Genomic DNA, 14,451 nt, shown 5'->3' with positions numbered 1-14,451 from the left:
CATTTGTTTAGTGACCGTTCAATGTTACATTGGCATTGAAAAAACCTGACTTATGACCATTTTTCACACTTACGACCATTGCAGCATCCCAACGATCCCATGATCGAAATTTAAATGCTTGGCAACCAGTTCATATTTATGATGGTTTCAGTGTCCCAGGTTCATGTGGTCGCCTTTGGCGACCTTGTAACAACGGGGAAGCCAGATTCACTTAGCAACCATGTGACTAACTTAACAACTGCAGGGATTCACTTAACAACTGCAGCAAGAAAGGTCATCAAATGGGGCAGAACTCACTTAACAATTGTCTTGCTTAGCAATGGAAATTTTGGACCTTCACTGTGGTCGTAAGTTGAGGACTACCTGTAAGTGATTCTACACATAATCCTTAAGAGGAATCCTGTGGATTTATTCCAACTGAGGTGATGAATGACCTCAAATGTCTTCTTTACTCTCTCCAGCCTTACCGCCACGTTTCAAAGTCGACCTGAAGAACCTTGAGGCTGCCGAAGATGGCACCGCCACTCTGCAGTGCGAGCTGACCAAAACCCCTGCCCTTGTGAAGTGGTGGAAGGGCAGCGACGTTCTGAAGCCCAGCGACAAATACGAAATGAAATTGGAAGGTGTGGTTGCTGAACTGGTGGTCCATCACTTGCAACTGGCCGATACTGGGGATTACAGTTGCACTGTTGGCGATTCGAAGACTTCAGCTTTCTTAAGGGTGAATGGTACATAAAAAGTTTTGTTTCCAATAGTCATATCCGATACATGTAAAACGAAGAGAACTTCTAGGTTTCCTCTGGTCATCTTAGATGTGAGAAAGAGGTCAAAAGATCTTTACAGCGCTTCGAGGCTGAGTAAGATCAATAGAAGAGAATATTCATAGCTTGGGGTCGAACTATGGAGTTCTTGGTGCTCTCTGAACTTGGTGGTTTTCTTGCAGACATCTCATAACCCAGCTAGGTAATGTCATCAGTACTCAAAGGGTTGGGTTTGCAGGGAGGACAAGGAGGAGGAGGATGGGGGAGGAAAGGAGGGCGGGAGGGAGAAGGAGGAGGAGAACTTCTAAGCCAGTGGTTCTCAACCTGTGGGTCGGGACCCCATTTGGGGTCGAACGACCATTTCACGGGGGTCGCCAAACAAGGCTGTCCGCCATTTTTTCCCCTTTTCTTTGGCCACGCCCCTGGCACCCGGTGATGTATAAGTGGTTGGGGTCACCACAACATGGGGAACTGTATTATGGGGTCGTGGCATTAGAAAGGTTGAGAACCACTGTTCTAAGCAAATTCCTTCTAGGTAACATAATCAGTGCTAGAAGAGAGAGGGGCTTGTGGAGAAGAGGAAGAGGAGGAGGAGAAAGAGAAGGAGAAGAACTATAGGGTTCTTGATGCTCTCTAAGTTCGGTGGTTTTCTCGCAAATGTTTTATGACCTAACTATATAACATCATCAGTTCAGGAAGGGAGTGGGGTTTGCTAGACCCACTCCCTTCTAGCACTGATCATATTGCCTAGTTTGGTCATGAAACATCTGCAAGAGAGCACCAAGGACCCCACAGCTAAGAAATATCCTTATATTTCACAATATATAAAGTACAGATAATATTCATTCATTTGCTATGGATCCTCCAGATGACCGTTGTATCTGATGCCATATTACAATTTGTTGCTGATGGGAACAGGAGAGGGAGGCCCCTTTCAGCAATTTTGGTAACTAGGAGTGTCTTTGATGTTTCTAGTTCTTTGAAGTAACACAGCAGGCTGTCTGTGAGGAATATGAATTCTGATAAGAACCGGTTCAAACCTGCTAAAGATAAGGATTGTATAAAGAGTCGAACTCTAGTAACCCTCCAATACATAATGCCTCATTATGAGTAGTCCTTGACTTACAACCATTCATTTAGTGACCATTCAAAGTTACAATGGCGCTGAAAAGACTGACTTACAACCATTTTTCATATTTAACAATCATTGCAGCATCCCCACGGTGATCAAAATTCAGATGTTTGGCAACTGACTCGTATTTACGACGGTTGCCGTGTCCAGGGGTCATGTGATTCCCCTTTTGTGATCTTCTGACAAGGAAAGTAAATGGGGAAGCCAGATTCACCTTACAACTGTGTTAGTAAATACGAGTCAAATGTGTGAATTTTGATCACGTGACCGTGGGGATGCTGCAACCATCATATATCTGAAAAATGGTCATAAATCACTTTTTTCAGTGCCACTGTAACTTTGAATGGTCACTAAATGAACTGTTGTAAATTGAGGACTACCTGTAACAGATTTGGAAGGGATCTTGGAGGTCTTCTAGAAGACAGCCCTGCTAATGGATCTTGCCAATGTTTATGGCTAACAGAACTTGAAAGGAAAGGGGGAGAATGGTCAATGGGGCCCCCAAATGGATCCTTTTCTTCAGCATCTGGGTATTCACCGTCTTTCTTCCTCCTGAACCCGTCCAGCCATCCCTGCGAGGTTCAAGAAAGGTCTGGAGGACCAAGAAGCTTCAGAAGGTGGAACAGCTGCTCTTCGGTGCGAGCTGACAAAAACAGCTACGGTGGAGTGGAAAAAGAAACACAAGACACTGCGTGCAAATGACAAATACAATCTGAAGCAGGAAGGCCCTGTGGTAGAGTGTGTGATCCACAACCTTGATCTTGGAGATGCAGGAGAATACTCCTGTGTCTGTGGTGATCATAAAACGACGGGGGCTCTGGCAGTCCGTGGTAAGTCAACCTATCTTGAGTTCGGTATTTGGCAAATCTGTTTTTTTTGCCTCCTTTGTGGATGTCAGCTTGTGGTTTGTCTTTCACAGTCTGCCTCCCGTTCACTGGAAACCTTTCTTCTTCCTGTTGTGTTGCCAGTATTGGTCTTTAGTTCTAGAACAATGGTTTTCAGATATGGTTCTAGGAAACCCTTGCATTTTCCAATGGAGAATCAGAAGTGAGAAAATGTCCAAGGTCTGAACATCATATGGCTTTGTCTTGACACAGTTGTTTATTAAAGCTGATGGTGAAGGCCAAAGGCTCCTGAGTTGTCTTCCATGATCTTTGTGTGTGCTCAAAAACATAAGTCTGAGATATTCTAGAACAGAGGTCCCCAACCTTTTTGGGCACCAGGGCCTGCTTCCATGGAGAGAGGTTTTTCTGTGGACCAGAGGGTGTGTGATTTTGTGTGCTGCCTGCATCCCATGAATGGGGCTTTGCTTGTTTGTGTGGACCGGTTGCTGGCCTGCTGCAGACCGTTACTGGTCCACAGACCGGGGGTTGGGGACCCCTGTTCTAGAACAATAGGATTGGAAGGGACCTTGGACATCTTCTAATCCATCCCTTACTCTGGAACAGAACAGAAGAAAAGGAAGGAAGGAAGGAAGGAAAGAAAGAAAATATGAAGAAATGAAAAGAAGGAAGAGGAATGACAATGTAAAAAGAGGGAGGGAAGGAAGGAAGGAAGGAAGGAAGGAAGGAAGGAAGGAAGGAAGGAAGGAAGGAAGGAAGGAAGGAAGGAAGGAAAAGTGACAGGGAGGTTGGGAGGGAAAAAGGAAGGAAGGAAGTGAGGAGGAGGGGAGGGAGGAAAGAAGGAAGGCAGGAAACAGGAAGGAAGGAAGGAAGAAGGAAAAGGTGGTTGGGAGGGAGGGAGGGAGGAAGGAAGGGCAACAGGGTGAGAGACAGAAAGGAAAAGAAATATAAAGGAAGGAAGGAAAGTACATATCCTATTTTGCTCTCACCCCAATTCCCTACCTCTGACTTAACCTTGTCCAAAGTCCATCTACCCTGGACAATTTCATATCCTCCTCTTATGTCCTACAGCCCTACCTCCCCAATTCAAACAGGAACTGAAGGATGTGTCAGCCACCGAAAATGAAACAGCCACCTTGCATTGTGAACTCACCAAAGCTGCTCCCGTGGAATGGGTGAAGGAAGGAAACAAATTAAAAGGGGACAAATACCAATTCAGACAGGAAGCGGCTGTCGCGAAGTTGGTGATCAGCAGTTTAGAAGTTGAGGATGCTGGACGTTACACCTGTATTTGTGGAGACCAGAAAACTTCAGCCGTTTTGACTGTTAACGGTAAAATGTGCACAAATTTATTAATAGATAATATGTAAGTCTCATTTAATGAAGAGAAGGACCAGGGAGGACATGATAGCAGTGTTCCAATATCTCAGGGGCTGCTACAAAGAAGAGGGGGGTCAAGCTATTCTCCAAAGCTCCTGAAGGCAGGACAAGAAGCAACGGATGGTAACTAATCAAGGAGAGAAGCAACCTGGAACTAAGGAGGAATTTCCTAACAATGAAAACAATTACTCAGTGGAAGGACTTCTCTTCAGAAGTTGTGCATGCTCCAACATTGGAGGTTTTCAAGAAGAGATTGCATAACATTTGTCTGGAATGGTATAGGCAGTGATGGCGAACCTTTTAGAGACTGAGTGCCCAAACTGCAACCCAAAACCCACTTATATATCGTTGAGTGCCGAGTGGGTGTGGCCCATGGGGTGTGTAGCCCATTGGGTGAGCATGGCTGCGATGATAACTGGGTGAGACTGAAAAGTTCAATTAATCAATTCCAACTTTGCGAGAACTTTTTTTTCTCTGCGAGAAGTTGAAATTGACTGATTGATTGAACCTGTTTTTTTTGCACACAGCAGCGGAGGCCTAAAGCAAAAAGGTTTTATAAAACCCAGCTGAAGGCCTAGGACTGGGGTGACGGCGTGCGTGCCCACAGAGAGGGCTCTGAGTGCCACCTCTGGCATCCGTGCCATAGGTTCTCCACCATTGGTATAAGATGTCTTGCTTGAGCAAGGGGTTAGACTAGAAGACCTCCAAGTCCCTTCCGCCTCTGTTATTCTGTTATTGAATAATGTTTCATCGCTGTCAATTTTTACTTGGGACATTAAATATCCATGGTCCTGTAGAACACGAACCCCCAACCTACCAGGCCTACCTATTCAGAAAATGGCCTCCCCCATCCCCAGCCAGGCCGTAGAGCTGCAAAGGTTGAGGACCGCTGCTTTAGAATCTTTATTCAACAGGCTTCTATTTTTCTGAAATTGCTCAGAATTTCACTTAATGGAAGAAGGGTTAAATGTTTTACTTATGCCTGTTCTTTTTGACTCTGCAGCCCTCAAGCCAGAATTCACACACCGGCTGAAGGATGAGAAAGCAGATGAGGGCAGCACCGTTAGATTACGCTGTGAGGTGACCGTCCCTAAAGCCACAGCAGAGTGGCGCAAAGATGGTGCAAGAATCTGTGCTAGTCCCAAATATGACATCAGACAGGATGGTGGCATCCGTGACTTACTCATTCATAATTTGGAACCCCAAGACAGTGGAAAGTATTCATGCAGTGTTGGAGACCAAACCACTTCTGCCACATTATCTGTGCAAGGTATGAATTTTTTGAATCAGACTAGAACTGTCACCTGGTATTTGGTTCAAAGTCACCCAGCCAACTGTCAAGCCTAAAGCAGGATTAGAATTCATTCACCACTTAGAGAGTGCTTGCACTTAAAGCGGTATATAAGTCTCATAAATAAATAAATAAATAAATAAATTGTCTCCTGTTGCTTGATTGTAAAGAATTCAGTTTTTGTAACAGATTTTTTAAAAGTCTGGATCATCTTACCCTATTGTGTTGTCTCAGTTACTAACTTTCACACTTTTAATTCTAACAACTTCTGTGGATCCCACCCTATATTTTAAGAGGTCCCTAAGGGAGCATGCATAAGACAACTAACATACCGATTGTCCCTGTTAACATTTTAATTTTTTCATTTTGCTCATTCGTATGTGTAATTTTCATGTGATGAAAAAATATACATCCATAGATATTAAATTTTTTATATGAAGAATATGAATATTCTTCTTATGAAAATTCAAATTCAAATGAGCCATTGAAAAAATTAAAAGGTGACAGAGGTGATAAGATGATTTATATACATATAAATGACAGCGAGCTAGCTAGACAACGAGCTAGCTAGATATAGATATAGGTATAGATACAGATAAATATATAGATATAGATATGCATTTCACCTCTTTCGTCTTAGGTCTATCCCTTTCAAGAATGTTTATGAAATAAATAATGTTTAATCATAATATTTTACTTCCTGGGACATCAAACATACATTGATCCTGTACAACCAATTTTCCCCAGGCTCCTATTTTTTCAGAAATTGGTGGGAACTGTCACTTAATAAAAATAATGTAATTTTTAAAAATTTTCTCCTATTCGTTTTGACTTCTGCAGCCCTCAAGCCAGAATTCACGCAGCGGCTGAAGGGTGAGAAAGCAGATGAGGGCAGCACGGCCAGGTTTTGCTGTGAGGTGACCCTCCCAAAAGCCCCAGCAGAGTGGTGCAAAGATGGTGCAAGAATTCACGCTAGTCCCAAATATGACATCAGACAGAATAGGGGCATCCATGAGTTACTCATTCTTAACCTGGAAGCTGAAGACAGCGGAGAGTATTCATGCATCGTTGGAGACCAAACCACATCTGCCCTGTTATCTGTGCAAGGTATGGGTTTTTTTAAAAGAGTTCTGTCAGGGAATTGCACAGCCGGTGTCCAAATGGAATCAGAGAGGCTGCTAGGAACTTTTTAAATTTTTTTAAAATTTTCTCCCATTCGTTTTGACCTCTGCAGCCCTCAAGCCAGAATTCACACAGCGGCTGAAGGGTGAGAAAGCACATGAGGGCAGCACGGCCAGGTTTTGCTGTGAGGTGACCCTCCCGAAAGCCCCAGCAGAGTGGTGCAAAGATGGTGCAAGAATTCACGCTGGTCCCAAATATGACATCAGACAGAATGGGGGCATCCATGAATTACTCATTCTTAACCTGGAAGCTGAAGACAGCGGAGAGTATTCATGCATCGTTGGAGACCAAACCACATCTGCCCTGTTATCTGTGCAAGGTATGTGTTTTTTAAAAGCGTTCTGTCAGGGAATTGCACAGCCGGTGTCAAAATGGAATCAGAAAGGCTGGCAGAAACTTCTAGTTTTATATATGTTTTCCATCAATATATATACATAGTATAGATAGTGAGGCAAAGAGGAGCATCATGAGGTAAATCGACACAGCAGGAACATCATGAGGTAAAATTATAGAGCACAAAAGAGCGCACAGAAGAAAAAAGGCGGGAAACAAGGGAACATCCCCTTTTCACTCACAGCAACCAATCACAGTGCAAATTGCCTCACCCAGGGGCCAGCTCTCTTCAGCTAATCAACCACAACTTGGTGTGTTCTGGCTCACTGCTCCAGCTACTAAATTTAAATATCTGAAAAGATTCATACCCTACAAAGAGTCCTCGACTTATGACCACAATTGGCCCCAGAATTTCTGTTGCTAAACAAAGCAGTTGTTAAGTGATTTGTGCACATTTTTAGGACTATTTTTACTGTGAATAATGCAGTCATTAAGTGAATCCAGCTTCTCCCATTGACTCTGCTCATCGGAAGCCGGTTGGGAAGGTCACAAACGGTGATCACGTAATCCCCGTACAACCATTGTGAATATGTGCCAATTTTCAAGCACCCAAATTTTGATTATATGATCATGGGGATGATCATAATCATAAGCACAAATTTGCTATGGTAAATTTGAATGGTTGCTAAATAAATGTTTTGTAAGTCAAGAACGCCTCTTAATTTTGTTAATACATAGATAGATAGAGAGAGGGAGAAGCTATTTTATTAATCAGTGGATTTGGTATACAGGTAGTCTATGAGTTACAACAATTCATTTAATGACCATTCAAAGTTACAACAGCACTGAACAAAGTGACTTAAGACTGTTGTTCACACTTATGATCATTGCTGCATCCCCAGGATCATGTAGTGTAAGTGGATGTGGAGCCAGTTCCAAGAAGGCTTCACACCCATTTGCACCACTCAGATGACCCTGAAGACCACAGATAAGCCTTCAGATAGCTTTAACGCCTCTCTAAAAGGATGCAAATGACCAGCGGTCTGCAAGGAGTATAAATCCTTCCATTCCCACCCTCCAGTCAGAGCTGAAGAAGCTTCTTGGATGAGAAGTAAAACATCTTCAAAGGAAAACAATAAAGTCCAGTTGCCCCCTGAAAAAGCATCTTTGGGAAATGAACAATATTTTGTCACTAATCATTTTTTATTTCCTGGGACATACAAGTATCCATTGGTCCTGTACAACCAATTTTTCCAGCTTTTACTTTTCAGAAATCAGTGGGAACTGCCACTTAATGAAAGAATTGTATTTTTTTTTAAAAAAACAAAACAAAAACTCTGCCATTATTTTGACCTCTGCAGCCCTCAAGCCAGAATTCACACAGCGGCTGAAGGATGAGAAAGCGGACGAGGGCAGCACGGCCAGATTATGCTGTGAGGTGACCATCCCTAAAGCTGCAGCAGAGTGGCACAAAGATGGTGCAAGAATCTGTGCTAGTCCGAAATATGACATCAGACAAGATGGTGGCATCCATGAGTTACTCATTCATAATTTGGAACCCCAAGACAGTGGAGAATACTCCTGTAGCGTTAGAGACCAAACCACTTCTGCCACATTATCTGTGCAAGGTATGGGTTTTTTAAAGCGGACTAGAGCAGTGGTTCTCCACCTGTGGGTTGGGACCCATTTGGGGTCAAACGACCATTTCACGGGGGTCGCCAAACAATGCAGTCCGCCATTTTTTCCCCCTTTTCCTTAGCCGTGCTACTCCCTTTTATTCTATTGGCTTTTGAAAACCAATAGAATAGATTCTCTTGAATAGAGTCTAATTCTATTGGCTTTCAAAAGCCAATAGGAATTGTCCAGGCTGTCTCTGCCCTGCTGAGCCCGCCAAAAGTCCCATTCTGCAAACGGTGCTGCACCAGTTGAGTAGTCCTCGACTTACGACCAGTTGAGTAGTCCTTGACTTACGACCGGTTCGGGGTTGCGGCATTAAAAAGGTTGAGAACCACTGGACTAGAGCTCACCATTACCTGGTGATTGGTTCAAAGTTGTGCCTAAAGTGGGACTAGAACTCTCAATCTCATGGTTTGGAGGAGGAAAAGCAGGAGGAGGAGGAGGAGGAGGAGGAGGAGGAAGTGAGCTGTGGGGTCCTTAGTGCTCTCTGAGCTTGGTTGATTTCTTACAAGCATTTCATGATCCAACTAAGGAACATTATCAGTGATAGAAGGGAGGGGGGTTTGCAGAGAGGAGGAGGAGGAAGACTGTGAGATCCTTGGTGCTCCCTGTTTGAGGGAATTTGTATCCTACAGGTAGTCCTCAACTTACAACCACAATTGGGACCAGAATGTCACCAAACAAGCCAGTTGTTAAGTGATTTGTGCCAATTTTTAGGACTCTTTTTACCATGGTCATTGTGAACATTGCAGTTAAGTGAATCATACAGTCATTAAGTGAATCTGGCTTTTCCCCCACTGACTTTGCTTGTTGGAAGGTCACAAATGGTGATGAAGTGACCGCAGGACATTGCAGCTGTCATAACTACATGCCTATTGCCAAACACCCAAATTTTGACCAAGTGACCCTGAGGATGCTACAATGGTCGTATGTTGAGGACCTGTTGTCAGGCCTTTTTCAGTGGTGTTGGAATTTCGACCGGTCGCTAAATGAATGGTTGTAAGTCAAGGACTCCTTGTATTCTAATGGTTTATTGTAGCCTTCATTGACATGCAGGTTTGTTTCTCCCTTAGCTTTTCAACATTTAATTAAGTGCACAATGCTTAGCGGCAGAAGACTTGAATTTGTAATCTGCATTTTCTTGAATTGGGTGATATAAATTCCCAAATCAATCTGTGGAATTTTCTCTGGAGGCTCTTTCAGTGGTAAAAGACATTACGGGTTGTCCTTGATTAACAACCATTCATTTAGTAACCATTTGAAGTTAACAACGGTTCAGAAAAAGGCACTTATGACCATCTTTCACACTGACAACTACTTGGTCATGTGATCAGAATTCAGACACTTGGGAAATAGTTCATATTTATGACGGCCGCAGTGTCCTGGGGTCACGTGATCCCCTTTTGCGACTTTCTGATGAGCAAAGTCCATGGGGAGGCCAGATTCATTTTATAACCATGTTACTAACCTAACAAATACAGTGATTCACTTAAAAAGTGTGGTAAGAAAGGTTGTAAAATGGGCCAAAATTTATTTAACAAATGTTTCACTTATCAACAGAAATTGTGGGCTCATCTGTGGTCATAAGTCAAGGGCTACCTGTATTTGGGGGAAATAGAAGTGTGATTCATAGGCCGGCGCAATTACAAACATAAACCTCCCCCCCCAAAATTCATAAAAATTTATGTCTGATTTTTTATATTTTAACAACTTTCACTTTCTATCAAAAACATAGAGACCTTCGGAATATGTTGTTTGTGTTGTGAAGGTACAAAATATTTTTATTTGATTATGAAATTTCTCTATGATCCATCTCACTTATGTGACTCTGATAATGACATGTGGGCATGAAAAGATACATTTCAGTTTGAATTTGGTTCTGTTTGAAACTGGGTTTTAATTACTTAACATTTTAAGAAATAAATATGGTTACTACGTCATAAAGTCTGATCTTGAGACAGGAAGCAGATTTTTATCTGCGATGTAGCTAAAAATATAGAAAAGGAGAGATTTAAATTATGTCCTTTTCCATCTGCTGGGCAATTCTAATTCAGTGCAATTCTGTTCAGATGTGTTACTGAAATTAAATTGGAAATAAATCTATTCCACAATTAGCCTCACAATAGGGTTGTGCAAATATTCAGTTTAGCTGAATAGTCAGTTGAGCTGACTTCCCAAACAGAATTGCAAAGCTGATTTTGAGCTATCAAATCAAATTTAATGAAAAAAAAGTATTCCATTTTCTGCCATGTGCACTACATAAATGGAAATCAGATCAAAGACCTTTTCAGTGCTTGAAATGAATCAATATTTGTTGCTCAGGGTTGAATTCTGGGGTCTTTGGTGCTTCTGAGCTTGGCGGTTTTATTGCAGACGTTTCATGGCCCAGCTAGGGAACATCACAGTGCTAGAAGGGAGGGGGGTTGGCAGAGTGGAGGAGGAAGAAAAGAAGGAGGAGGAGGAGGAGGAGGAGGAGGAGGAGGAGGAGGATGACGGCAACGACGAGGAGGAGGATGATTCTGGGATTCTTAGTGCTCTTTGAGCTTGGAAATTTTCTTGCAGACATTCCATCACCCAACTAGGTAACATTATCAGTGCTAGAAAAGAGTAGGTTTTGCAGGGAGGAATGTGGGGGTTTTGGTGCTCTCTGAGCTCGATGGAAGCTAAGTTAATAATATCTTTTGACCCTGCAATCCTCAAACTTTCCATTCCTTTTGACCCTGCAGTCCTCAAACTTGAATTTACGGAACGGCTGAAGGATGAGAAAGCGGATGAGGGAAGCACAGCCAGATTACACTGTGAGGTCACAGTCACTAAAGCCCCTGTGGAATGGCGCAAAGGCACTGTAAGAATTCATGCTAGCCCCAAATATGACATACAACAGGATGGGGGCATCCATGAATTACTCATTCATAACCTGCAATTCCAAGACAGTGGCGAGTATTCGTGTAGCATTGGAGACCAAACTACATCTGCCACATTATCTGTGCAAGGTACGTTTTTTTTTAAAGTAGACTAGAACTCCAGTCTCCTGGTAATTGTCCCAAAGTCACCTAGCCAGTTTTCATGGCTAAGACAGCACTAGAACTCCCAGTCTCCTAGTGATTGTCCAAAAGTCACCCAGCTGATTTTCATGCCTAAGTATGGACTAAAACTCCCAGTCTCCTGGTGATTATCCCAAAGTCACCCAGCCGGCCCTCATGCCCAAGGCGGGACTAGAATTCCCGATCTCCCAGTTACTAGCCTGGTGCCTTCACCATTAGACCAAATTAGCTCTCATAAAAGATGGTTGGTGTTTTATTTTTTCAGTTTCCCAAATTCTGTGTCCCATTTTTCCTAGTATGAAACTTGATTTATGAGACTTGTTTGAAACTTGATTCCTTGGTTGGGGGTTGCTGCATTGAGGTTGGTCAACAAGTAAAAACCACCCATCTAATCAACCTGCTATGACTTTAAAAAAAGTCCTTTGGTTTTGGCCTTAATCCTCCAGGTTAACCTTTGCAGCTGCAGTGTCTAGAACAGTGATGGCGAACCTTTTAGAGACCGAGTGCCCAAACTGCAACCCAAAACCCACTTATGTATCGTAGGGTGCCGGGTAGGCATGGCCTATTGGGTGGGTGTGGCCCATTGGGTGGGCATGGCTCATTGGGTGGCTGTGGTGGTAATGGCAGACTGGGTGAGACTAAAAAGTTCAATCAATCAATTCCAACTTTGCGAGATCTTTTTTTTCCCCTGCAAGAAGTTGAAATTGATTGATTGAACTTTTTGGGTTTTTTTGTACACGGTGGCGGAAGCCTAAAGCGAAAAGGTTTTATAAAACCCAGCTGAAGGCCTAGGACTGGGGTTACGGCACGCGTGCCCACAGAGAGGGCTCTGAGTGCCACCTGTGGCACGCGTGCTATAGGTTCGCCACCACAGGTCTAGAATGTTATAAGAGGAAACACAAAATTCTCTGATCTAAGAATTCTTCACCAAAGGCAGCATTTTTGTTTCTTGTCGAAACTGCAGAATATGCGTTGGTAAGTTACATGTAGTCCTCAACTTACAACCTTTCGTTTTGTGACCATTTGAAATTACAATGAAAAAAGAGACTTGTGGCTGGTCCTCGCATGTACGATTTTGCAACATCCCCACACTTATGTGATCAAAAGTTGGCATCTTTCTCAGCCAGCTTCTGACAAACCCAGTCAATGGGGGAAGCTGGATTCACTTAATGACCGTGTGATTCACTTAACTGCAGTGATTTGCTTAACAACTGTGGCCAAAAAGGTTGTAAAATTGGACAGGGCTCACTTAAAAACAGCCTTGATTATTAGCAGTGGAAATTCTCATTCCAGTTTTGGTTGTAAGTTGAGGACTGCCTGTAGTTAACGGGGATGAAGCCCAAACCTGAATTCCACTGGCAATGGGTTATGGGTGTGTGTTGTATAGTCTCTATGTTGTCACTGTCACTGAGGGATCTGCTGGCCCTTGTAGAAGTGGACATCACCATCATCCGGGGACTGAAAAGCGTGGAGGTTTTGGAAGAGGAAGAAGTCACTTTTGAATGCGAAGTCTCCCACGACAACGCAAAAGACGTGGAGTGGAAGTTGCAAGATTTGTCACTTCAAAGCAACCAGATGAATGAGATCTCGGTCGAGAGAGGACGAGTGCACAAATTGACACTACGCAACGTCACACAGCAGGATTCTGGCACCGTCACTTTCCGGGTGGGACCATACACCTCCACAGCGAGGCTCCGAGTGGACGGTACAGTGAGCTCTATCAAAGGAGTTTCTATCAGAAATCATTAAGCATCTCAGTTGTGTTGATTACTGTGCAGAAGGGGATAACATAAGAAAGACAGATTTTAAAAAAATGACAGTGAGAAAAACTAACCAGTGGAACAACCTGCCTCCAGAAGTTGTGGGTGCTCTGTCACTGGAGGTTTTCAAGAAGAGACTGGTGTGGGGTTTCCTGCTTGAGCAGGGGGTTGGACTAGAAGATCTCTAAGGTCCCTTCCATGTCTTGTTATTCTGTTTTCTATCCATAGATGAACTGTGTTAACAATCTACTCCACCCATATTTATTTATTTTATTTAGTAAATTTATAAACTGCCCATCGCCCTGATAAGGTGACTCTGGGTTGCTTACAATATAAAAAAATAAATAGAAAAACACTTACAATTTTTAAAAAAGCTATGCAAAAATCTAGATAAAAAATCTGCCTGTCTGTCTATCTATCATCTATATCATTATGTATTATCTATCTATCTGTCATCAATCTATCATTTTATCTATTTTAGATAGATGGATAGATAAAATGATAGATAGATAGATAGATAGATAGATAGATAGATAGATAGATAGAGATAGCTAAGATGATACCTATCTATTATCTATAGCTATATATTTATCATCTATAGCTATGTATATCTATATCATCTATCATCTATCTATACCTGTTATATCTCTCTATCATCTATCATTTATCTATATATTCTTTCTGTCTGTCTATCTATCTATCTATCTATCTATCTATCTATCTATCTATCTCTGTCATCTCTCTGTGTGAGAATCTAAAAGAACTAATTAAGAATTCAGAATTATACACATAGACGTACACAGAGACTCAGACAGCCAAACAAACAGACAGATAGGTCTGTCTGTCTATCTTTTTGTGTAAACTGAATTCTGCATAGACAGAATTCTGTGTGCAAGTGTGTGCCTGTCTCTCTTAATTTATTGTTTTGAAATTCACACATACTAAAACCTAAACTTCTTTCCAAAATTGTATGTAGGATTTCAGTTTAAATCCTGTCTACATTAGAAGTTTGAAAGCGGACTCTGTTTTGTTTTTTGCCAGTTCTTGCA

At 42.4% G+C, this 14,451-nt stretch overlaps 1 protein-coding gene across 10 annotated transcripts in view; it reads left to right on the top strand.

Moving 5' to 3' along the window:
* The window catches only part of OBSCN (obscurin, cytoskeletal calmodulin and titin-interacting RhoGEF), a 268,339-nt gene that overhangs the window by 112,249 nt on the left and 141,639 nt on the right, over window positions 1-14,451 (top strand). For 8 of the 10 annotated variants that reach the window (XM_039365275.1, XM_039365273.1, XM_039365280.1 and 5 more), the window contains 9 exons: window positions 462-728; window positions 2,460-2,723; window positions 3,807-4,067; window positions 5,119-5,385; window positions 6,247-6,513; window positions 6,641-6,907; window positions 8,283-8,549; window positions 11,325-11,591; window positions 13,075-13,347. In XM_039365275.1, the coding sequence (XP_039221209.1) occupies window positions 462-728; window positions 2,460-2,723; window positions 3,807-4,067; window positions 5,119-5,385; window positions 6,247-6,513; window positions 6,641-6,907; window positions 8,283-8,549; window positions 11,325-11,591; window positions 13,075-13,347 (2,400 nt within the window). The remainder of the gene's footprint in view (window positions 1-461; window positions 729-2,459; window positions 2,724-3,806; window positions 4,068-5,118; window positions 5,386-6,246; window positions 6,514-6,640; window positions 6,908-8,282; window positions 8,550-11,324; window positions 11,592-13,074; window positions 13,348-14,451) is intronic. The other 2 variants (XM_039365274.1, XM_039365278.1) reach the window with 2 other exon arrangements.

Source organism: Crotalus tigris, unplaced genomic scaffold (assembly GCF_016545835.1).
Source record: "Crotalus tigris isolate CLP2741 ecotype Arizona unplaced genomic scaffold, ASM1654583v1 scf7180000020019.1302030, whole genome shotgun sequence".
NCBI lineage: Eukaryota > Metazoa > Chordata > Lepidosauria > Squamata > Viperidae > Crotalus > Crotalus tigris.
This window is presented reverse-complemented; position numbering and strand designations above follow the sequence as displayed.